This window comes from Pocillopora verrucosa, chromosome 6 (assembly GCF_036669915.1).
Source record: "Pocillopora verrucosa isolate sample1 chromosome 6, ASM3666991v2, whole genome shotgun sequence".
NCBI lineage: Eukaryota > Metazoa > Cnidaria > Anthozoa > Scleractinia > Pocilloporidae > Pocillopora > Pocillopora verrucosa.
Window position 1 is genome coordinate 8,050,370 of NC_089317.1, and position 26,395 is coordinate 8,076,764.

Here is a 26,395-nt window from a genome sequence, read left to right on the forward strand (position 1 = left end):
TTATATAGTATACATTGTCAAGAGGCAAAATTAAAATGATTATGCAGCATTTTGACTCATTAAAAATACGATTCTTTTAACTCTTTTTCTGGTATTTGACAGCTTTTGCGTGGGTTAGAAGAGCACAGAACACGTCATCACAATGGAATGTGCTGCACATAAAATGAATCACCTCAGAGTAACCTTAAAGCGTGAAAATGTGTGATGTATGATTAGCTTACTCGCATGTATCTTAGCTTTGTACTCTGGGAATGTGCAAATGTGCAAATGAGTCTTCGCTTTACTCACATTTATCTTAACTTAGAAGTCTGGTAGCTGAAGCTTTATGAATTTTAAGTACACATCCATTTATAGCGAGATTTTTCCTCCCGAAGATTCAACCGAGGATACTCCAAGAGCTCGTTAAAAAAAATTTCTGTCCAAAGTGAAGCTCTCATCGAGGAAAACCGTTAAACAACATAAAAACCTTACATCTATGTAGGTTTTGCCTTTTGCCACTGCCTACAAAACAGATACAACAAAACTCGAAAAGTTGTTGTGAAACTACGGCATCGTATCTGAGATAATTCAAACCTTGTTGAAATATTTTCAGAGGCGGGAACAGATTCTTTTCAAAGCGAAAATATATTTACTATCAGAGAAGTCATAAAATGGATTTATCCAGCATAGGGTCTGTGACAATATTTAGGAACATTGCTGATAAACACTTCCCGAAGATCCATTTAACTCTGATGAAAACTAAGCTCCGGAAAGAGCTCCTGCCTCTAACATTTTTGTTACAGCCGCTAAGTACAGCTGATGCATCAAAAGATTTAAATTCGCCACAAACGTGGAAAAATTTACAAGCGCTACTGTCTCCATGATGAGCATTGTTTAGTTTGACAGGCGTATTTTTATTCCTGTCTGCACTCGAGGCAATGGCTTGCTCGCTCGAAACGTTCCATTTTTGAGTACATCTACAGATGACGATTTTCAAACTCAAAAGGATAGTGGTTCCTGTTGACCAATGTTTTAAAAAGCAAACCAGATTCTGTTAGAGTAAAGATTACTCTTCCCTCGGAAGGTAGTTGGGGTTTCAGAAAATCGCACTTCGAATTTTGTGCGTTTTCATGTGCAAAGGGACAGGCCTTCCCATTCTCAAATCTCCCCTATCATTTACGCAAATTGAAGACAAAACTTTTCTTTTCCAAAGCCCGCGTGTAGAAGTTGAACTTTTCCGAAACTCAGAAAAGCGGGCGCTACGAAGCCCGACAGACCAATTTTGGCCCATTTTTCTCTAATTTTCGGCGAGATGTCGACTCATTCAGCCCAAAGATATATTCAACTGTAGCGGAGCCAATTAAACGTTGAGGTCAGGAAAAATTAACCAGCATCATTGAAACACCGGATCTGCTATGTTTATCATATAAGAGTTGAGGAGATTACTCTTTCGATCATAAGATCTCCAGCTAAGAACGCAACCAGATGAATTGAAGCGGAAAGAAAACGTTTTCCCGATGTTATCGACCGTGAAATTTAGCATGTTTAACTTGCAACTTAATGAGTGCGTTCATTCTGAAACTTGTCGCGACGAAGGTTTTTCTCAACATATACCCACCCATGTGAGCAAGGAGAGCTACGATTGGATAATAAACCATTTTGAAAGCCGAATTTGACCACAAACTTTTTTTCTGACATGTGGCCCTTATATGAGATGATGGGACGATGGGGAGAGGGGTGGAATCAATATTTCCTTCTCGCTTTCTCTAATGCACTGGCATTGGTGGAGACTAATTTCACTGTCAAAGGCACGAAAATAATTGTTCTTGAATTATTCTTTATTTCCGACAAACGCGAATTGATCGTTACAATTTTTTTTACAATCACTGATATAAGGATTAACATATAAAAAGTGAAAAAAATCAGGGGGGGGGAGATTGCTTTTTGTCGATGCTGTAAACACAATGTTAAAATGTATTATTCAAATTTAAAGAAAGCGACATAACTTTTAAGTCTGTAATACATGTCTCGACAGAAACTAATGTCATCTTCAGTGAATTAATGTACAAAGTGTTGGAAGTTTAATTTAGTCCCTTAGTCAATGACAGGGCCTCTCACATTTTCAAGCATCTGCAAGATTTTACACAGCAGATAACTTCCATGTTTTGGATCACGTCTCTACCGGTTTTCAACTCAAAATAAAAGAGGCTATTTATATTCAAAGAGAACAACCATCCTTGAATCAACAATTACACCATGTAAATCTAAAACTATCCTTGTAATTCTCTCAATTTCATGCTTTACCTCTTCTCTTGTTGTCACCATTTATCATAATTAGCATTGTTCTACTTACTAGATGATTCAACTTCCAACACTTTGTACTATAATTAACTGAAGATGACAGAAGTCTCTGTCGAAACATGTATTACAGACTTAAAAGTTTTGTCGCTTTCTTTAAATTCTTGACTTGCTGCTAATATCAAGACCCTTTGGAAATATTATTCAGAATCTGCGAAATTCTGACCTACAAGCCTCAAAACTTCACAAATTAATCAAACGCGCTTGATAAAAAGTGCAAATGAAGTTTAGTTATTGTTATCTACCGAGCGAACATCTACTATCCTGATCAAAATTTGTTTGGAAAAAAAGGCTTTATGAAATATGTGTTTTATCTACTGTGAAAAAATATGTCTATATTCTAAAAACGACTCTCTGAACTGTCCTCCAACCCCTTAAGCAATGTTGAAACCAATTGCAGCTTTTATGCATGAATTCGGCTCGGATGTTAACCAAGATTGCAAAGGGAGAAGGACGTAATCTTGCCTACATGGTTTCAAAATTTGTTCATTTTCGACCGTTTTGTCATTGGTGTTCAGAAAATTTTGTCAAGAATTGAAGCTACCAGATGCGTCAAATGATCTTTCACCGATTTGTCAGTGTCATGATAAAGCATATCACTTTTCTCTATTTTGGTCAAATATGTCCATGGACTAGCACTTGGTAATTGCTGGTTGGAATACAAGCTCTTGTATCTCTTTGCTCTGAACATATCACGGCTCGTTTATATATGTACAGAATAATACTCGTCAAAGATAATACTCGTTTAATTAATGTGAGCGAAGTTTAAGCATAAGCAGGGCTGTGTTATGGAAAAGCATCGCCAAATAAATTAAACGATCCAACTCCTTGAGTGAGTTTGAAATGAAATTGAGAAAACTCATTTTTCAAACTGAGATCGTCTAGTTTTTTCGTACAATGTCAATATACACGGTATCCTTGTAAAGCAGGTTAGACTTTGACCACATTTTTTTTGTTTGGTTTTCCTAGCTCCTAGCTAATGTAGTTAGTTTAATTAAATCCTTTAAAAATAACTGTAAGTTTGAACCCGATGGAAACACCGCAAGTAAACATGAAATTTCACCGCTTCTACCATTTCAAAGACAACCACTATTTACAATATTAATTAAAGGTAATGATTTCTCGCGCCGGTTAGAAAACTAACGCAAGTTACTGATGAGAGAAAAGTTATTTTAATTTTAACAATGTGCAAAACTAAATTACCTTCCGATACTAACATTACTTTTTATAATAACCAACCCTACCTAACTGACAAAGTCGGAGGAATTATAGGAAAAGTTGATCATGTCAATTCAGTATGACTGACTTTAGCAGCAAATTATCTGTTCCCTGTGGTAAGGGTGAGATGATTCATCATCTCATAGGATAGAGTAAGAAAACATGAGATCGAGAGATCCACGTGGGCTGGTAGCGTTGAGATATTTAAAGAAAATCGGCAAAGTAAAGCAGCCCATGTTCACATAAAAAGTCATACAGCTCACCCACTGTTTTTAAATCGTGTCGGTTGGCGAGAGCATTGATTACGGAAGTGCCCTCTCGGCGTCTCATCATTTCTGGTCTCAAACCCAGTTTATTCGCTCCACCCAAAACTTTGGAATAGAGAAAACAAACATTCATCTTAATTGTGCGTCGTGGAATATGACTTGTTTATAATTTAACGCCCACTAGACCATCAAGTTATATGAGTGACCTACTTTATGAATTGCTAGTAGGATTATCCTCATGGACCATTGTAATGAAAAAAGAATAACATATCTGTAGTATGGTTTCATTTCTAGTACGGGTCTATGTGATGCACTCAACCTACTTTGGTAGAGTAGTTGTAAAAGAAGAGACACTATTCCAGACTCATTAGTGATAACAGAAGTTTTTCTGCTGTTTCAATATTTCTTATTTAAACGAGAAGACCAAATTTAATAATTTTTTTGGTGATATATAGTTTTTTATGTGTTGTTAAAACGCCTTGCGACTATTGTTTTCCTGATGAACAGAGACAAAGAAGCAATACAAAGTATGAGACTGAAAAAATGGGCAAAGGGGTCCATTACATGATACGGGGTGACTCCACAAGTTTACTGGTTCAATAAAAGTGACTACAAAGGGAATGTGTCTCTCGGCCGGTTACCATTGGGTCGCAGATGGAAGCACCCACGTCTTAAATTGGGTCACCTTAATCCAGGCTGGATTCGAAAAAAGTTGTCATCACCGTGAGGGTGGATAGCCTGGGACATACCACAGGCCATTGAATAAATGTATTTCCTTGTAGTGGCTCTTATTTCACGACTATTTCACAAAAGGTTACTTACGTCTCAAAGATTTTGAAAGAGTATATGCATTATCTCTTGGCATCTCCTTGATGAGCATATTCTCAGGTAACTGAGGACCTGAAAGAAAAGAAGAATCGCCTTAGGAATAAATACTGACTTTGACTCAATGGCTTCAAACATAAACATAGAATCGTAATAAAGATTCGACCACACAAGTCAAATGATTCGCAACTAAGATTTATGGAATTCATGAGGACCCCCCCCCCCCCCTCCATTATCATTGTTGATTCTTTCATCACGTGTATTGCCTCTCGCTCACGTTTTTTCGATGTGATGCTAAGAACTTTGAACTTCGTTGTTTTTTCGCGACTAACTTTCTCTTTTCAGCTTTGGTTGAGCGAAACGGAATAATTGCACCATTTATCATTAACCCAACTGATACTTTTTTCTTTGCTAGTTGGCGAGAAGATCGGTAGCCCAGTTTTCCCGCAGTCATTTTTTTGTAAACATTTCGATTGTCTTTCATGCTCTACAACTGCTTCGAAACAGAAGGCTGTGTGTTTTCAAGGGAACAGAGGAATAGATGATAACTGTCACGGCCACGCCAGGAAAAGAATTTTCCTTTCTATAAATGGTTCCCCTATTCTTAATTCAAAACTTTTAAAAGCAAGTTAGTGCGAAATTAGTTTAACGGAAGGTATTTTCTGTTTTGGTTTATCCTGGGTTACTTCAAAATACCACGTTTGCCTTCCATACTTCCGTTGTATTTTATTCAAGTAGTTTACGAATCTATATTGCGTAATATAACGTTGTAACTCGATAACTTATATTCAAATTTAGATTCAAATAGTAACAAGAACATTATTCTGCAACTGAACATGACATAAGCAATATCCAAAGATGTCTTGCAAACTTACAATTGTTCCTTTTTTATGCAAATTGTTTCCTACTTAAATTTCACGGATTAAAAAGAGTTTGATGTTAAAGGCCTTCTGACTATTTTGATCACAAGGCATCATGGTTATGATTGCTCAAAAATAAATTGATAAGTATTGAGAAGGATTAAAGGAAATGATATTAAACAACAAACCTGTTGTTCCTCGTGGTGTGATCTTTTTTAAGTAATTAAACACGTCGAATCGTTTTAAATTTTTGGCTTTTCTTGCCAAGACACGGATAGCTCTTTTGTCCAATCTGGTTGGATTTTCGAAAAAGCCTTGATCTAGCTGTAGAGAATTTTTCAATTGTTGTATAACAGCTTCAGCACACCTTGACGATGTCAAAATAGGTTCTACAATGTAACAAAAAAGAAAAACAGTATTTACGAATACAGAATAATTAACCACGATACTGAAAACAAACTATCTAAGAGAAATATGATGGTTGCTCATGAATTGCTCAAATTAGGGTTTGCTGTTTTAAGTGTTTTAAATCAGTAGATTTATTCCAATAAAAGGCCGACTGATTCTAAGAGGCCTAATGCAAGTTTAAATGAATCAACTGCCAGAAGAGGGATGAATGAAATTTAAAAGGGGCTGTTATAACATAGCGCGCGTGCTTGCCCTATGTAAGTCCTATTGACCTGCTATGAACAAAATCTTTATTTACGCACGCCCGTGCGTAAATAAGATGACGTGGACATTCTTTGTTCATTGTCGCTCTGTTATAAAAGAATTTGCTCATGCTTTTAGCTGTGCGTATATCGAGTTATGGTTGCACTTGGGAAGTTTGGAGAGCACTCAAAAAGCTAGAGTTACTCTCGGCTGCGCCTCGAGCTACTCTTACGTATTTTTTGTGCTCTCCAAACTTCCCGCGTGCATCTGTAACTCGATATACGCACGCTAAGCATGAACAAATTCTTAATTCTGCTATGCCGATACAGTAAGCTTTCAAGTTCTGAAAAAGTGCAAGTCTGAGCCATACCAAATACGAAATAAGAATTTGGTTGTATCATGTTCATCCGCTGGCTAATTCAGACTGACTGGCCTGAATGGAGATAAAAAAAAAACCTTCATATTCAAAGTTGACTGGTAAATATTGTAGTTGTTGTTTTGTTTTTTTTCGTTTTTTGACAAAAATACTGTCATTTAAAAATATTATTCTATCATTGTTTCCTTTTATCCTGTGCTAGACAAATTTGGTGGCTGAAATAGTTTTGGCCGCACCTCAAATTTTCGCAGCGGCGCTTGACTTTTTACACAGCCACAAAAATATCAATTAGTCCTTAAGCGTGAAATGTTGATGTGAATTCTTTTACATTATTTGCCACAAGGCGCGAGCAAAATTTTTTTCCGTTCTCTTCGTGCTCTCAGCGGCCTAACACGCTGATTTACGTTCATTTTCTCTTCGAATGATGAGCAATGAAATGTTTCATTCAAATCGATGTTCAAAACCCAACAACGATAAACGCGTTCACCGATGCTCAAAAATTTATCATTATTTCAGTTATTCCAAAAGGCTTTGGCAGCTGTCTCACGAGTGAAATTCTCCAACACTCATCTTTCTCTTTCCACTGTGCAGGATTTGAAAGATTACTCAGAACATGAACAAAGCTGGTTACAACGTCAAATATCTATCTGCACATTGAATCACCACTCCGAGTCCCAAACATATTTCCTCTCTCTGGTGATAGCTTACAACTCTGACAGTCGGCTGCAATCGTAAATGTTCGTCAGAGACCACAACGAAATCCGGCAGACTGAAAAGTACATTTTAGCCATTAGTGAACACCCAAGGGAGCGGCGAAGGCGGCGCTAAAACAAGATTCAGGAACTTAGAGAAGCTGAATACATGTATATTAATGAGCAAAATGGCTCATTTTCTGCTCATTATGTGATACGAAATACAGCGAGCGCAAATTCCAAGTAAATCCTTTTCCGCTATTTTTGATATTTAAGCTTAGTATCTGTATTTCCTTTATAAAGAAACTTTTGAAAGTTACAGGTTCATAAAAGTTGGACCAGAAAGTAGAAACTTAAAATAGAAATTAAACAGTTTTGAATTGTCATGTACGGTAGAATGGTTACAAAATCATTCACATTTTAACACATTCACATTTTCAATAGTTTATAGAAGTCGTGTCCTTCTCCTGAGCGTCTCGATTAAATAAGTGTACTTCCATCTTGATTTTGCAGCCTACAAGTGTTGACTTTTCCAACTGAGACCCATTTAGAATGAAAATCAAAGTTAGGTGTTCGTTCTTTTCTGGCGCCATTTCCTTTAAAATGTTGATTACCGGCTTTCAAATTTTGCGCTCCATCGCGTTGCTGTTATGCTAATGCACTGCTGATGAAGTATGAATATTAAACATGTCCGGCCATTCTGCGCCATGCCTGTGTTTGTTCAAATCCAAAGGCAAATAAATATACAGTGATACCTACTGTAAAATATGATTCATAAAGAGTGTCCTAATTTGCAAGAGCTTTAGTAATGCCATGATTTTTAGCAGGTTTATTCTAACTCATTCTCATTCATATTCCATACGCGTTATTGACCACTTAAGGTAAAAATGACTGGATATTGGCCGATTTTCCTTTCTTTTTTTTTTTTTTTTGTGCGTTTTATGGACCGCAGCCAATGAACGAGACTTATATCCACTCATCTTGACCTTTAACTTGACGTTTCAGCTGAACAATATAACGTATATGGAATGCGGGGGCCACTGAGTAAGAATAAACATGCTAAGGGTTTTTTGAGCGCTGGATATTACTTGACAAATTGGAAAAAAAACAGCTTATTTAATAGGTTTACACTGTTGATGGGTAAACGTCAAAAACATTGATTAAAATTAATCAGAAAGCTGCACAAGCTCCCAATTTTTTTCTTGGGCGGGGTTAAAGTGGGAAATCCCAAGCGGGTAAAATGGACCTGTTATGTCCAATCGGCCAGCCAGGAATCGCTTCATCTTGCCCACGGGCGCTGTCAGCTACGTAACACGTAGAATTATCGCATGACGGCGTCATGCGCACAATCCCAAAGAAAACCATAATCAAAGCCGGTCCGGAAAAACCGTCCGGCCCGCTACTCACACGGCTATTTTGTATTTTCGATTTAAAATTGTGAACTTCAACTTGAAGTAAAATAAATGAGGAAATGAGTTGCGCTTCTCAGTGAAATATGAGTTTCTTGCTCTGACTCACCGGAAAAAAGTATTTACAGTGAAATCTTGATATCAGTCGTCCAGTTCGCCCTTCTTTTGAACCCAAGTACGTCTTTTTTAAGTTGAAACGAAAGTTTTGAAATTTTCAACACTTGGTGGTCATATGATAAAATGCTTACTGTTTAAGTTTGATCAAGCTGAAAGGGTAAACATTTGGCTCTCGGTCAGTTTCGCCCAATGAATCGATGAGTACATAGTATAACCCATAGCCACTCTGTCGTAATAAAGTACCATCCCTAAATTAACTAATGGTGACGGTTCTAGAGTCAACCACTCGATTTTTATGAGACTGACCTGCAATCATCCACTCTTTTTCCATCTTTCTCCAGGTTCCTAGAGTCATTCTGATATTTTCCAATTCTTTCCCTATGCTACGATATTTACGTCCTGGAAAAAATTGAGGATGTAATATTGCTGAGTCTCAAATTCATATCAAACAGAATGGTCTCCAATTCGTGAAACAGTCGTAGTCCACCCTATATTAAAGAACTATTGTCATCAGCTGCTAATTATGCTCTTCTATCGATCGTGCCTCACTCATACTGCTCCTGTCTTTTGGAACTCACAACCATTATCGATTAGAACCTGTACAAGCCTCACAGTTTTTATGAACTAACTTTAACCCACAGCCACACATGACCACCAGGCGAAATCCAACAGAAAGAAGAGGCGCTAAATTTCCATTGCACAAGAACATTAAGCCAGTATTAAACCCTCATCTAGATAGCCCTTTGTTTGTGTGTATTTTTTTCAAAAGAAAATTTGTATTGTCCGTGATAGTAACAGCTTTAAAAGTCAATCATCTTATCAACTAATTAAAAGTATGATTAATTCGTTGAAAATAATCAATTGATAATATAACCTTCGAACGGGTATGCATCTCTGTATGCATCTCTGTATGCTTCCTGAATGCTGTCCCAATTCTCAATGACATCTTTGATTAACCCTTCAACCTGGTCGAGCTTTTCAAGTCTGTCTCCTGAGGATTTATGAACAGAAAAAGAAGATGATAAGTTTTGAACTCAGCAAAGAAATCGACAAAGAAATATAAGAAATCTAAGTTTCCAACCACTTCATGGCCAAACTCAACGCAGAGTCTCAGTGGTTGATCTGAGCCCCGGAATTCAAATATGTGAGACTCGATTCCTCATGCGCCACATGCGTCTTTTGTCCTTCGTGTTCGAGTGAGTGTTGGAGGATGTACTTTCATACCTGAGCTACATTTTCTCGAGACAGTCTTTACACCCAACTATCATCAAAGTAAAAAGGCCGGTTCTGTAACGATTCTGGCGTTTTCCCGAGTAACCGACAAGACTATTAACACGAAAGTAAGGTTTCTGACATCAACATTTATGGTTACATTACAATTGACTCGCGTAGCCGAGAGGGAAAGACATTCAATGATAAGAACTCAGCGAGAATCAAGCTATATTTCTCGGCAACTCATACCTATTCTATTACCCCCACTCGGGGCAATAGCATACTAGACCAGACTAGACCTTATTTTAACGGATTTTAGTGAATACTATAGCGAACCAATTGTCAGCGCACAATTAGGGTCTTCGGACCATAGCTCTGTTCACTGGAATCCGCTTTCAATGAACCAACTAAACCCGCTGTGCGTTGAAAAGAAAAGGATCCCGATGCGTCGCTTTCCTCAGTCGGCAATAAACGCTTTTGGGAGGTGGGCGTGTTCACACCGTTGGTTCAGTGATTTAGAAGTAGACGGTGACTCACCATCAGTTGACTCTCTCACTGACTCATTTACTAAGGATCTTTCATCAGCCAGCGATATCTACTTTCCGTCCAAATACGTGAAGATTCATCCAATGGACAAGCCTTGGATGTCACCTGAGATTAAGGCTCTCATATTAGAGCGCCAACGCGCCTATCTAAATGGCCCGGAGGAGAAATGGCGTCGCCTTAGAAATAAGGTCAGAGAGGTTATCACCCGCCGGAAATGCGAGTTCTATAAAAACAAAGTTAATAACCTCAAGAGCACTGACCCGAGGAAATGGTGGAGTATGGTGAATAAGCTTGCAGGGAAGGCTAGCAGCCCTAACGAACTCAGTTATACTGACGAGGAAGGCAGAATTATCTCTGGCGCGACTCTCGCAACACGCCTTAATGAGTTTTTTGTATCTGTAATATCTGACATTAAGCCACTTGATACAAGTGCACTGCCCTGCTACTTACCATCCCCTCAACCGCCCGTAATCGAGACACAAAGGGTCTACAAAAAGCTACTTGCCATCAGCGCCTTTAAGGCCCCTGGGCCTGATGGGATTCCGACTCGTATTTGGAAAGAATATGCTGCTGAGCTCGCTGAGCCGATCACGCGAATATTCAACACCTCTATTGCATCAGGCTCTAAGCTTGGCCCCATCCTGTTCCTCCTGATGATTAACGATCTCGCGATTGAAACTCCATTACTATCGAGCCACTGGAAATATGTAGATGACCTAACAATATCCGAGGTCATCCCATCAGGCGGTACATCGTCCCTTCAGAAAGATCTTGACGCCATTGCACAGTGGTCGTCGCGCAATAATATGAACCTCAACCCAAAGAAGTGCAAGGAACTTGTGATTTGTTCGCTTAGAACACGGCCAGATCTTGGCCCTTTGTGCGTCAATGGACGTCCCTTAGAACGGGTCTCCTCACACAAGGTCCTTGGAGTCACTATCAGCGACACTCTTGGGTGGAATGAGCACGTGCGTGAGATTGTCTCCAAAGCCTCAAAACGTCTTTACATCTTAAGAGGGCTCAAGCGGTCCGGAATTCCACCCGAAGACCTTATTAACATATTTTATGCCTTGGTACGATCGGTCCTCGAATACGCCTGCGTCACTTGGTCTACTAGCCTACCAATTTACCTCAAGGACATGATCGAAAGAGTTCAGAAAAGAGCTCTGCGTATATTATTTCCGGCGCTGAGCTACAAAGACGCCATTGTGGCTGCAAACTCCACTCGCTTAAATGTGAGAAGAGACGAACTCTGCAAGAAAGTTTGGGACGGTATCTGTGTGCCTGGGTCACGGCTGTACCACCTTATTCCACCAAAGCGCGCCGATTGCCACGTTTATGAGTTGCGCAACAAAAACCATGTATCACTCTTTAAATGCCGGACCGAAAGATTTAAAAAATCTTTCTTTCCAACAATGGCGTCTAACGCCCAGTTCTTGTAGTCAAGCAAACCTAAGCGTTTTTCATTGGTATATAACTACTGACTCTTGTAATTCCCAGTCCCCTTAGACTCTTAATTTTAAAGTCAAATGTAAGATTTTCGTATTTTTTAAATATTTAAAGTATACTTGTAAATTCACATGTATTTCACCACTGGGGTGCTATTTTTGAATACTTTTAATAAACCCTTCTATAAAAGAATTATCATTCAGTGGAGACTAACAATCACTTTCACCTTTGTCAAATCCATATTCAGAAGTGGCACTACTCAAAGTCCCAGCTCCGCTATCACTCGGTAGTGTGATTTCGCTGAAGGTCTCTTGAAGATTTTCCAAATATTCTTCTACACGCAGTTTTCTGTCAAATGGTAAAAACTCCCTCTCTGGAAAAGGATCTCTTGTATTGGCTGTGGTCATGTTTCGTTCTTTCAGAAGGTCTGAATCAGAACTTGCCCTCTTTAATCCTCTTTCCTCTTCAAGTTTCATCTCTAAAATTTATAGTAAAAAAAAGCAATATAATGTTGAATGAAGCGATGGGTTCCACATTATTTGCAAAAGAGAATTGAGACATTGAGCATTCTTCCTCACTTGGATGATCATCAAGCTCTCGGAAATAAATCATATATATCCGAGTGACAAATAACCCAAAAGGTAAGTGAAACTTTAGAACGAATGTCACCAATGGTCAAACATTTGGTGGCAACAGCTGAAAAATTAATTTCGCCCATATTTCAAAGTTTAGTAAGTCTCAATGGGAAAAAAGTCACAGCATACTTCTCTTGGCTGAATATCGTTTATTTTCGAGAAAATTGATGATAACTGAATTCCACCAAAATGCCGCTTTTGAAGCTCAAAATTTCAGGCGAATCTCGGATCGTTGCGTCACAAATTGAAAAACTATCTGGACCGATAAAAAGTACCAAATCTTAAAAAACAGCATCAAAATACATTTTGTCGGCAATTTGAGCAATCCTTGACGATTTATTTACACAAGGGAATTGAACTCATCCAACCAACTTCTGACTACATAAAAAATAGGTCCGCAATGCGTACTTGTGTGGGATTTCATTGACAAAGTGTTTGCAAGGGGTTTTTGAGCGGAAGGAAACCTGTCGCTCACCGTGAGTCAACTGTACTACAGGGGTGATATTAGGCCTGGAATCAACAGCCTGAATAGTAATTTTTGTGCGGGAATTATTTGAACAAATACAGATTCACAGGAGAGATCTGGGGTATTAACTTATACTTTTATCAAGCAATATGCCTTTCCCTCCCTCCCTGGAAGCTTTTTGGCGTGTTTTTGAACGTTTGGTAATCGTCTTCAATAATTAAATTACCTCTTGGTGGCTTAGGCTATTTATTTGTTTATACGGCAATACTGGAAATACTTGGAGCAGTAAATATTTTCGTAACAGTCATTGAAAAAAAATTGAAAAAATTTCTGCAACTACTGTTTAACTCGTGGATACACGATAGCGTAGAAACGAGTTCTTGTGGGCGCTCTGCGATATGCAAAGTAGCGTGGACTCTTCGTAATTACTCGTAATTAGTCGGCTTCGAACTCGAGATCTATCCTTCCGAAGAAGTAAGTCCAAAGTCCTGGCGCTATTATGATTGCACTGATCGTTGCGATATTTATTGTCTTTAGACGCCTGTTTCGACATTTACTAAATTGAAATGGACTTCAAATGTTTCAGATTAGTGCTATGATCAACTTAAAAACCAAATTTGAAGGGTCTTCGAATCGTCCATGCGCTAAACATAGTTTTGTCCTTTAAGACGCGAGAGCGCAAGATAGTGAGTCTGAGTCCAGTAAGCTTCTTTGAACACAAACTTTAATTACTTGAGAGGCAGGTTACCTTTAGAGCTAACGAAGCAACAACAACGCGATAGCGACTCTCTTATTATAAAAAAATGTTTTTGTCGTGTAACCCGAGAACTGACACGTGAGTAGTCCGAAGTGATTACATAACCAGTCCAGAAAGTTACATAACAGTTGAGAGTTACATAAGAAAGAAAAAGCAAACGTTGATGTCCGGAAGGTTTTTTGCATATCATAACAAACATAACGAGGACCAGCGAGAATCACGAAGACTTTGTGAGTGACAGCAAGCTGTTGACACAGAAATACCCACGGAAACATGTACCCATGACATAAAAAAAATGGTAATTTGCAGCATTATTTCTTTCTACGCCAATTTGGGTCTTTCCGTTGTAATCGTTTCGTTTTGTTATTCTTCTATGCAAACGTGACTGTTTTGATGGTAAGAATGAAAGATGATCGCTTTCAAGAAGTCGTTGCCGAGCACGTGACTATAATCTGGCCGGTGTTGTTTTGATCACTTGACGATCTTTTTCGCTGAAAATACAGGACGACTTCCTATTTCAAGGAATGCTTTTCCAATTAATTTCTATCGCATCGGTGTAAAAAAGTACAGGTACATGGGTGTTCTGAAAAACAAAAGGGAAATTCAAAACTACGAGAAATTGCGAGTAATCGGCCTCTTCTGCTACACGCGGGTTTTTTTGGTGTAACATGCGTGTGTTTCCCATAAGTTACAAGCACTTTACGCACGTGGGAATGCTGCAATCACGAATTTTAGATTACGTGAAAGTCACGCATGTGGTTGTTTGCTCACTTCACTAATATGTTTGTTTGCTTGTTGTTTTTTTTTTTTTGGTATCCTGGAGTATTTCAGGAGGGGTTGCAGACTTAACTGTGGAATAATTGTTTAATGCAGGGTTGTCAATAAAGGTTGCAGTTAGAAATTAGCCAAGATGTTAAAGGAGCTGCCTTGAAATTTCAAGACTGTGTGTTATGTAGTTTAATTTTTGTCTTTTGTAAATGGTTGTTAAACTGGACAACTCTTAGAAAGATGACTTCAAACTTAATTTTAAAAGGCCTGTTCTGGTACCAAATGAATAAGCAGCATTTCCTTATTAATAGTTTTGCGAGTTTCTTATTACAAATTCCTCTGAAAAAAGGGAAACAACTCTTTTCATAAATATTTACTGCTTTCTTTTGTTGCTCTCTTAACTTAAAAACAATGTACATCATGATAAAGTAATTTGTTAGAGGACACCGTGAAATGAGGCCCAAACAGCTTTATGATCTGTGAAATATGTTTCTAAAATATCTGCTTGTATATCAATGTTAGATATATTTGTATATATATGATCAATTACTGTGTTGTTGTCAGTTGTATAAGTTGATATGAACTGTTTGTAATGGTTATCCCTCACTAGTAAATTATACAAAGGTCTTCTGTCTGTTTCAACAAGCCAATTTATATTAAAGTCTCCAGTAATGTTATTGTTGTCTGGTGAAATGTTATTTAGTACCTCAGTTATTGCTTCATAAAGTTGTCTTACAGGCACGTTTGGGGAGTGATATATCCCTATGATTACTCAATCCTAAAGACTTGCTAACTTAATTACTGTTATTTCAACACCATGTATATTGTGACAATAGGGGTATCCAGGTAAGTATGGGATTTTACTGTACACAGCTGTACCACCATAAGACCTTGATCCATTGCTGGAATTAAGGTTATCATTACGGAAGAGAACATAACCAGCAATGCCATACATGTCATTATTATCTTGAGAATTAAATCTTGTTTCTGTGAAAATATTGATATCAGCACTTAGATAAATAATTTAAGTCTTTACGTATATCTTCTATGTGTTTGTGAAGAGACCTTACATTAAGATAACACAGTTTAAGAAGGGAAAATGTTATGTCATGGAGAGGGGAGATGCAAAGCTTAAGTTTTGCAGTTGTTCTTAATCTCTCCATCTGGATTAACAGCAATCTTGCTTTCACACAAATTGGAAATATATAGGCCTTCTATAGCAGTCACTCTACTGAGTCCCACATAATGTATGTGTGGAATAGTATTTCTGGTACTAAAATCCACAACAATTCTACTGTCAGTATCACCTTGTGACCTTTGAATTGTTTTTGCTGCTGCGGAACGCAGTGGTAATTGTTTTCTAACAACTTGTGCTGTTCTGTTTCTACCTACCACAAACTGTGTAGTCACAGGGTTTACTGGGGTCCATGTGTGTTCAATTCCTTGTACATACAAATGTCTTTTTTCATTCCTTGTTTTCTGACCTACATCTGAGTGGTCAAATTGTACCCATACAATACCAGATGGTTTGGTTTGTTGATGTAACTGAACTAGTTTAACAACATTTCCAGCACCATTTGTCATGCCATCTTCGGTTCGTACATTCATGACAAGGTGTGTTCTTTCACCCTCAGCAAGACAAAGGGTTGAGGCTAATTGTTTTGTTTTTCTTGGATCATTGGGTATTTGTCTTAGTATTTTGTTTCTTAGCTCTGGAGAGATAGCTCCAATAACACTATCTGGAGCATTTATTGTGGATTTGTTTCCTGTGGCTGCATTATGGGCCCTTTGATTAAATTCATCTACTTTAGCATTCTGTATAAATAAGTGAGGTGCATCTATTGGGTTGTTGATGTCTTCTTGTATAGCTCTCTTTAAGTTTTGCAATGTCAGCTACTGTGTGTTTACCTTTACACAACCTATTAAGTAATTCCACAAACAATTTGCTGTTTCTTTCACCCATGATTTCATTAAGTTCAAACATTTTAAAGTGTTTATGCCATAAAGCACTGCCTGATACAAATCTTTTGTTAAATGCGATTTGCCAACACCAGCTCCTCCACTGAGGAAGCAGTAGAAGGGGGTTTCTGAGGTTTTAATCTGATGTAAAATGTGATAAAAAATTCTTTTTGCTCTTTATCGGGTGTCTGGACCATTTGACGAAAATCGAAATCAGGTAATTCATTCAATATCAGTGGTTCATTATTCAGCGATGTTGATGGAATGTTGAGATCATCAGAGAGGTCATAGTTTTCACTTAAATCAGGATGTAAATCTTCATGAGATCCAATCCTTGAACGGAATTGGTCAATGGAGATCCCCATATTTACTTGTGTGCTTGAGCGAGCAACAACAACAATCCAACTAACTAGAAACTCAGTTTATTAAAATAGATAACACTCTTAACAGTTCAACGCAAACAATAGTTTCTTTCAGTTTGTGACACTTTGAGACACTCGTGAGACATTTTGAGACACTCGTGAGACACTTTGAGACACCCTGAGACTCTTTGAAGCGCAACCCGCACAAATACATTCAAGCCGACAAATGTTGGCTTGCGAGAGTACAATGACTCCTTTCAATCTGGCACAACCCGCACCGAAGGTCCAAGCCGATAAATGTTGGCTTGTGAAAACGTGAAAGCTCCTGTGCAACCTGCACTGAACACAAGCCGCGTTTCAGCGTGTTGGCTTACGTGAAAAAATCTTCTGTTATAGACACCTGAAGAAATAACGAAACAAACGCCTCGGATTATGAAAGAAAGAACACAAACCAGGTGTACAAACGTAATCGCCTTTCGTGAGAGCTTAATCGTGAAGCTCCCACAACAAAATTGAAAAGTTAAAGCACGCAAAGAACCCGTGAAAATATGAAATGACTTATCCTTACCTTGGAAACGAAAATCCCCAAGAAACAAATATGAAATTCCGAATAAGTTCTCCAAAACCCAACGACTGAGAAGAGAAATGGCCGCCGTACAATACACTATGAAAAAACGCTGACTGGAATCCAGTCTTCACGGCTCACTGAACGCAAATAGAAACCACGTGACAAGCACTTCTCTCTCGTGGACAAATAAATAAAGAAATAAAGAAATAAATTTCGCGGGCCTTGACTAAGTGTGGGAAATCCCACACAAAAATAGGTTAAAGGTAACCCGTTATGTACCTATGTGCCACACAAAATAATTAGCTGAAAATCTGGCTTTTGGAAGGCAAAGTGTAGTTCTTTTCGACCTTAAAAGGATTTTTTTGGGAAATGATTAAGCGCGATTTACTCAAATTTTTAAGTTGGATAAAATGAGGTCTACTGAAATCGACAACTCTTCAAAAAATAGTACATTGGACTGTAAAACATGTGGCTTCGGGAACTTAGGTCAAGTTTTAAATATGCGAAACAGGAGCAAACAATCATCTAAACCCCAATCATAATTAAAAGTCTCAAGATTAAATGAATCTTGGTATTTTTTTAATTATTGTTTAAGGTGGATAAAGCGAAAGATCTGCAAAGGGCATAGCCCATTACTGCAGATGTGCATTAGAGCAAAGTGTATAAAAAAGCTGTATAAAGGTCAAAACCACAACTTTCACTGAAATTTTTTAACTAGCCGACGTCCCACAGATTTATATTTATACCTCTTCTTCCCGCGACGCTCTGAGATTCGCCTAAAATTTTGAGCTTCATAGGCGGGATTTTTGCGGAACTCAGTTATTATCGATTTTCCCGAAAACAAAGAGATATTCAGCCAAAGGAAGTTCGTTTCTCTCTAAGGCCTACCTAACTTGAGCATATGAGCCGAATTGATTTTTTGGCTGTTGCCTTTATATTTTGAAAAAGTTCGATTTTGGCCACATTTGCTCTTAAGTTGTCTGAAAATTGCATTTTTGAGCACAACTCAAAGTTACTTTTCGAATGAGTTTTAGAAACAGAAATATCCACTCGTTTGAAGTCAACGATTTTTATATCACAGTGCTCTTTTCGCGGAGGAATTGCGGTTCAGTCATTTGGATAATAAATCGAGAGGCTGTTGCTAAGTGAAGAGAAAGAACAACCCGTTGGACATTTTGATCGATTATAAGCAACTACTCTTTCCCAGTTCGATCTGTCGGTCGACCAAAGAAACACAAAAAGTGATGTTGCGATTCACAGGTATATTTTAAACCCACGCGACAGATCAGGCTGAAAAAGATGAAATATAACAAGTATACGATTTTAATTTCTGCACCATGGATCTTTTTTCAAACCCAAATATCTGGACTTAAAACAATTTATGTTAGCGATAAGGAAGTACGTTTGCGAACAAAGAGCGCCTATCAAAGAATCTAGAAGTATTAAAATCGATTCTCCTCCAAAAGAACAAAGGAATTCTAGTTCATGTAGATATAATCAACCCGTACACAATAATGATAACGCGTAGTGCATGATGTTTTGGAGAAGGGCGGAAAAAACTCAATGAAAACACAGTTATCCTTAAAGCTCACCTGGTAACTTCCCCCAACCCCACTTGGCTAAAGATGTAACCGTATATTTGTCCTTTGTCAACACGCAAATTTGCCTCTTCATTCGCGCCAAAATTGAATGCAATTTCAATCGAATACTGTTATCTCACGAAAGGTAAGATTAAATCAAGAAACATCAGCTAGAGTATAGAACTGGATAGTTATGTATGAGCTGGTTCATTTACAGTCTCGTGACGTGTTTCAATAAATCGTATAGGAGGAAAAATATTAGATCGATCGTAATGCAACAACTTTAATTTTCAAATCACATCTTCTAGATGCCGTGATTCGCACCGTTATAAGATACAACAAGAGACGTTTCTAATTCATCTCGAACAAGGAGTCATGCACAATGGCGGGACTATTTCTGGTGTAATTACCTTCTATTCCTGATATCATAAAATCCAACCTGGCATTTCTGTATTCATCTTCGTCGATGTGCACAGTCAATCTCACTTCACCACCTGTCAGCTGCTCTATTTCCTCAGTAACAAGAAACTCTTGTAAATTTGTCTGTAGTGTTTCATCCTGATAACTTTGCCATAGTGCGTCAAGAGCGAAAATATTTTCTGCTTGAATCGTAAATCGGATCGATCCTTCACCAATTGCACGCAAGAAATTTCCCAATGGAAGAACAGCTTCTCTCAAAGCATTGGAAAATTCTTCCATGTTGCGACTCCTGCGAAGGACCATCCATGTAGTGACGACCACGGTACCACCAACAAGATTGTGGAAAGTACAGTGAGGTGTAACAGCTGTAAAAAATGTAGAAATCACAGGGTTTACATCAGCCGCTTGTGGAGTCGACCGAAAAAGCGGAGCTAGGCAAAGAAACAAAAGTTTTGGGAGAGTTGGCTAAGGAGAGCACTCCTTCACAGACTTCTCGCGTAATTTGCTTTCCCGCTTCTTTTTTATCTCCAGTAACTGAGAGCCTAGCTAAGACTAGATTAGAGTGGATTGCTATTTTCGAAAGTTATACGTTACTGAGAGAGACGACAAAGAGGCTCGTGAATAAAGAGAAGTGGATGGACCATAAGCGTAAGGTATTCTACAGGTCTTGCTCTGTGTGAGCGGGTTTTATTGTCTCGGGTTTAAGGTTCCACATGATGAGGCTCTGCTTCTCAACAAGATTAATTAATACTGTCCTACCTCCTATTAATCTTCTCCCAACTATTCCAGAAAGAACAAGAGCGGCTCCAGCTGGAATGAGAAATAAATCAATCACTGAATAACAATTATAATATTCCACGGGCACAAGTCTTACCTAATTCTTACATAGCAACCAAGCAAGCAAAAAGATCCTTACGTACTCACGGCTGTACTATGTACATCATGACGTAGCAGTTTCACTTGTAAATTCATGCGACAAATTCCCGTCGAGTTTAACCGCGAGGTTTCAACCCTTTCAACATTGTTTTTCTGTTCCATCCCGATTGAGATATACCTTTTGGCGCTCAAAACGAAATATACATACGCTAAACAATACTTTTTCCAAAAACGATGAGAATTAACACCTTCCAAGCAACGAAATTAGCTTTGGAGTTAACGATATTTCGTTCCCAAACGTAATGCGAATTACGGCTTAGAAATAACAAAGCGATCTTTCTGAAATCAAGTGAGGCTTCGCGGCGAGGGGACAATTCTGTGAGAAAATAACTGGTATTCAAAGAATTAATATATCCCAAGTGTTGTTCAACAGAGATTTTGCTTTAAATCGTAACATTTTTCAGAGGTTTCAACGCAAACCCTCGCAATTTTCTTGTAAATTCTAATAAATAACAATTCAAGTATGGTAAATCAACCATGCAGGTTCATTAAACGCCAGAAATTCATACCTTATCCCCTTCGGTTTTTCGGAAGGTGGATGTTAATGTTAAATGTTGATATGTCCTATGAGTATGATTAACAGAACATTTTAATTCTAAAGTGGTACAGTATCAGTAAAACGTAGTGAAGGACAAATTTCAAGCATTTTTTACTCGTCGGAGTCTCATGCTGCGTTGACCAGTAAATTTTTGTATTTATAGGCACAGAAGGTGTCAAAATTTCCTGCTATCTGGAGCAACCCTCTCTTGCCAGCGTCTCGCCGTTTTCTCAAAGAACAAAGAGGAGGCCCTGGGAACGAAATAAAGTTTCTTCTCCCGCCATATTGCTTAAACATGTCTAACCAGCACCCTATCGATTTCCTCAAGAAAGTGCTAATTGCGATAAAATAAAAAATAACTAAATAAAAAATGTTCGCACGTCTACACACTCTGTGAACTTAAAACAAAGCAAATAACCTTTGTAAAATGTCAGGAATATCGAGCAGGAAAACACTCGCCTCGCAAATAGCAACATAGGCATTACTAGCGACTTAACTTGGTTTCCATCTGGGCAAGTGAAAGTGACTTCTTACTCGTATTTGCAATAAAGTCTAGCATGTTACTTATTTTACAGCTCTCAACACTCTCAGGACAATCGGTTGAACAGACTTTAACCTGAAGTCTAACAAGGAACGTAACGCTCAAGATCCTAAAATTCGATCGACTTTCGTGTTCGTGATCGATTTCAAGGACCAACATTTGGTCGAAGAGCTCAAAAACTAATTCGAGAGTAAGTAATTCAATTGGAAGCTGTTCCTTACCTCCTGCTCTTCGCTTGTTGTCCTCCCACTTTATCCTCTCCCTCTCAGCATCTTCTTCCTGTTCTCTCTTCTTCTCAAACTCCTCCACTAGTCTGCACAAATCTGGTTTCTCCATCTCGGTTGCTATGGTTTTCAGGATACCAAGGTCTTCTATCCCCAACTCGTGCTGTTGCTCTAACTCTGCCAATAATGTATTGACATTTTTGATGTGTTCTTCTCTTTCATGAGCGACCAGATTTTTTCGTCTGCAGATTAAAATGAGTCGTTGCAGTTCATTGGACTCTTCGAGTGCATGACTTATCTGCTCCAGTAACTGTCTGTACTCCTTTCTCTTCATTTCGAATCGCTCCAATATTCGAAGAAGATCCCACTTTCTTATCCCCTTCAGTAGTTCTTTCAGTACTTTAAGACGATCAATCCCTAAAAGATTCTTCTCCTCCAGCTTGTTAAGTAACGAAATAACGTCTGTGATATCGTCTACCGAGCCATCAGGAATAAAACGGCCGTAAATAAGTTTTAACCATTCACGTTCAGATTGCCAAACGATTTCCTTGCTACACTGATCCAATAGTCGAAGGTACTCGACAACAGACATCGCTGTTGGTAGGTTGAAACCAGATTACCTTGGCGAAAACAAGCGATCATCAAGAATCAAGACGCGCTTTGCTCGTCAACAGAATTGATCCGAGTGTCGCTGCTGCCTTCAAGATAAATTTTGTAAATTGATTCGGTAGTCACACAATCTTCAACGGGTTTGATTACAACTTAAGACAGGGTCTAATTCTTTGCATTTGTTTCGAATCCTGAATACAATTGTTTTAAATTTCTTTTGTTTTTTATTTTTTCTTTTTCTTTGATCAATTTGTACTTGTTCACATTTACTTGCCCGTTGACACTGTATAGATTAACATATGAACTATCGCCGTCGCGTCGTCACATACAAATACGTTTATAACATAGCTAGTAAATTTGTGTAATCAAATTCAATTGCGCGAGCGTGCTTCATATTCCTATCGTGCACGCTCATTGTCATTGTCAGCAAACAAATCCCTCGAGAGAAAAAATTTTCCATCGGGTTGAAAATGTTACAAAACAATTGGTTCATACGTCAGCTGTGCGTTCATCGAGATATGAAGCACTTGGGAGGTTTGGAGAGCACTCAAGAAGCTAGAGGCTACGTCTCGAGCAACTCTTACGCATCTTTCGTGCTCTCCAAACTTCCCGCGTGCTTCATATCTCGGTGGACGCACGCTGACGTATGAACCAATTGTTAAATTTTGTAAGTTTAATTCAAATTGTCACACGAGCATTTACAACGTACTGAAGATAACATGAGTAATGTGGAAACCAGTTTTGTAAACTTAAAACATCTCTTTTGTTAATAATAAACTGTTTGATCGATTGTTGAGATGCTGATCGCTACGTTTCCACTGAAACGGATTAATTAGTTGAAATCCATCAATTCTACTGACTCGGTAAAATTGTTAAAACGGCAGAGTTCGGAGAGATAAACGTTGAAGAGATAAAAAAAACCATCACCAGCGACCTCAATCACTTTAGATTTAGCAAATAAGTCCAGTGCTGGCCATAAGATTCTTTCTTTTTTCCATTCTCAGCTGCGTTTTCATGGAGGTGTGTCCTTTTGAGATGAAGAGCTTGATTGGCTTGTTTTCTTTGGCTACTAATCGGGGCAATTGACCCTTTCACATTATTTGAAGTGAAAGGGATCAGTCAATCGAAATCCATCGAACCAACTGTCACGAGGTCAGTGAAAAAGGATGTTTCGTCAGCAAAAGCGAAATCACATTGTTGGCGAGTTAGGACTGCTTTAGATTTCATAAATCAAAACAGTTTCTCTAAAAATTTTTGCTGTTTTATAAACCTTGCACGTTTCTTGCGGGTCATTTTATGATTTTATCATTATTGACCTTTCACTCCCTAACATTGGTGTGGCATTTTCTTCTTTCCCTGCTGTGCTCTAAACATTTCCTGAGGATCTGACGAGGATAATTTTCTAACAATCATTGGCTTCTTTAGTAAGTGATCATTTTCTTTATTCTCATGACCTTAATGTTTGATTCAGGGGTGACATTGTAAGGAGAAATTAGGTGCCAGTCACTCTTAGGGGTTAAAGGATTAATAGAGACTTGAACAACTGGGGGGGAAGTTCCCTATTCACTGTTGAGTTCAGCAAACAAGCCTCCATTGGTGAAGCAACTGTTCATAAAACTGATGAAAATGTTTTGTATTACGAAGAATCGTTAGAAAAATGGGAAACAAAAACTAAAATATGTAAAAACAAGGAAGTATAGGCAAAAAGAATATTTTAATTTTCCGTTCAGCACCATATTTGATCGTAGGAAGTTCTCCGGTAGCCGACATTATCTTCTACCGGAATCTCAACTGGACCATGCAGATTACAGTGACAACCATAAAGTGTTTTACGATCCTTTAAACAATAAACTGCAATGCAGGCTTCTATTTAGGGCGAGATTTACGCAACCGGCCGTGTTTGATTTGGAGTTAGAGTAGAAGTTAAGGATAGGAGTAGGAGCAGGGAAAGGTGAAAAGAAGTAATTTCTATTTCCCCACCCCCTCCCCTCTCCTTCCTTTTGACCGTTACTCAATTCCCTAGTACAGGTTTCTCTCTCTCCCTAGTCTTCTGCTGCTATAAAAGTCAAACAATGGCAGCTTGCGCTATAATTTCACCGAGAAAATACTGAGCACTGACTTCCCAAAATTACGCCTGCTTTGCAGGCTAGTTAAGCAGCGCACACAAAGTTCTAATTTAGAAACAGCAGATGTCTGTGACAGTTTTCGGTCACTCTAAATAATTCATTCTCATTTATGCCAACAACTTTGAACTTCAAAGATCACTTTTGATGATTTAACAACTGTGAGGTTTTCTTAACCCTACAACTCCTCAGAGTGACTAAAATCTGATTTCTCTTTGTAGCAACACTGCTGAATCAATCATGAAGGTCATAAGAATAAAGAAAATTATCAAAACTAAAGAAGTTCAAAATTGCCACAAAAATTTTCCTTGCCAGTGTCTTAAAAAAATACAAGGAGCAGTATGGAGAAAGTACATCTTAATGTGAGGACGCAAAGAGTTAAGACATCAAAGGGTTACTAAACGAACATCCGTAAAATTTTGAGACTTTGCAGTGATACATCTTCCTCAGCTTTCAACACAATTCTGTCGAAGTAGGCCGTTTAAGTATAATTTCACGGCGCAAATCTCTCCAGCAGTGTCATTAGAATTCTGTCACCAAGAGCTAAAGTTATAAAATTCTGTCTTCAGCCATAAAAATGAAATGAGTAAAAGATAAAGATGAATGGAAGAGTTTGTTAAGAGCTTTCGCCCAATAAAGAATATTTCTCACCCAATCTATGTCTAGAAGAGATGTCAATTGGGACGTATAAAGATTAATTAATAAAATTCTCAGATTATGAACTGATTGATTTTTAATTACAAGATTCCAAACCCTGATCCCATTCTATGAAGAACCACACCCTTTATTTTGGTACCAACATCCTGCTTAACATGATTTCTACCTGTCTTTTGCAATTAGAATGTTTTGAAATATTTTGCGTTATTAAAAATATGATTCTATAAAACTGATTAACATTTACTCTACTCAGGACAGGTTCAAACCCTCATTGGCACAAATTTATCTTTAATTGCTCTTCTTGTTGCTGGACGGTATCCAGTCAAGACGCCGACGGTTCAACTCGCCAACGCCAACTCGCCGATGTATAAAATCAAGTAGAGATCTTGTCTAGAAACCCAAGTTCTTTTTAAAAAAATCTGACCAATTGATATGATGAGTCTTTACAGTATTGTTGTCACACAATAACTCGTTCGAGTCTAAAGCTTATTTGATCATTGGCGATGTTCACCTTGCTTTATTCGCCTTGAGACCCTATAAAATTTGGAAATAAAAATTTTTTACTAAAGATCTTGTCTAGAAAGCCAAGTTTTTTTAAAAAAATCTGACCTATTGATATGACGAGTCTTTACAGTGTTGTTGTCACTCAATAACTCGTTCGCGTTTGAAGCTTTTAAAGTTATTGTTGATGTTTACCTTACTTTATTCGCCATGAGATCCTTATAAACTTTGTTGGAAGAAAAAAAATGTTTTTTTACTAAAGATCTTTTACTTTTCTATATGTTTAACTTCTAATAAGTTGTGCTGGATTGAAGACCAACTCGCCGACGTTGCTACTCGATTTTATACATTGGCGAGTTAACCATCGGCGACTTGACCGTAACAAGGCAATCACATCCTGTCTGGTGGTCACAGTATCATGAAAGCATATACAGGTATAAAGCCCTTACAAAACATTCTTTGTAAAAAGTGCATACACTCATTACAATAGACAATGAGCAATCTCTCCTTTTAGGCAAAGTCCATTGCAGAAGCCAAGAAAAACGAGGAAAAAAAATGATTTTAGCATGCAGAGTGGAACTCTGGGAGAAAGGCAAACAAATAAAAGTTCTACTTTTGTGCATGTCACTCCTAGAGCTCTGTGCTGTGCATCAGGAAATTTGGTTTTTTAACTGCACAAATGACTTTGCTGAAAAGCAGGGACTACCTGTAGTCTATCATCCTAAAAAATGGAAGGAAACTTATTGAAAACCAACATGAAAAAGCAGTTCCATATCTTGAGAATGGACTACAC

The 26,395-nt window shown here is 38.2% G+C and overlaps 1 protein-coding gene across 1 annotated transcript; it reads right to left on the reverse strand.

Annotated features, from left to right (window-relative positions):
* Window positions 1–3,759: 3,759 nt before the first annotated feature.
* LOC131793263 (uncharacterized) lies at window positions 3,760–22,304 on the reverse strand. The gene is made up of 9 exons (XM_066168872.1): window positions 21,710–22,304; window positions 20,233–20,283; window positions 19,464–19,838; window positions 12,185–12,436; window positions 9,626–9,742; window positions 9,058–9,150; window positions 5,695–5,895; window positions 4,644–4,721; window positions 3,760–3,926 (listed from the first exon to the last, which is right to left on the reverse strand). The coding sequence occupies exons 1-9, from the start codon at window positions 22,302–22,304 to the stop codon at window positions 3,760–3,762; spliced, it is 1,929 nt and encodes a 642-aa protein (XP_066024969.1).
* Between the last annotated feature and the right edge of the window lie 4,091 nt (window positions 22,305–26,395).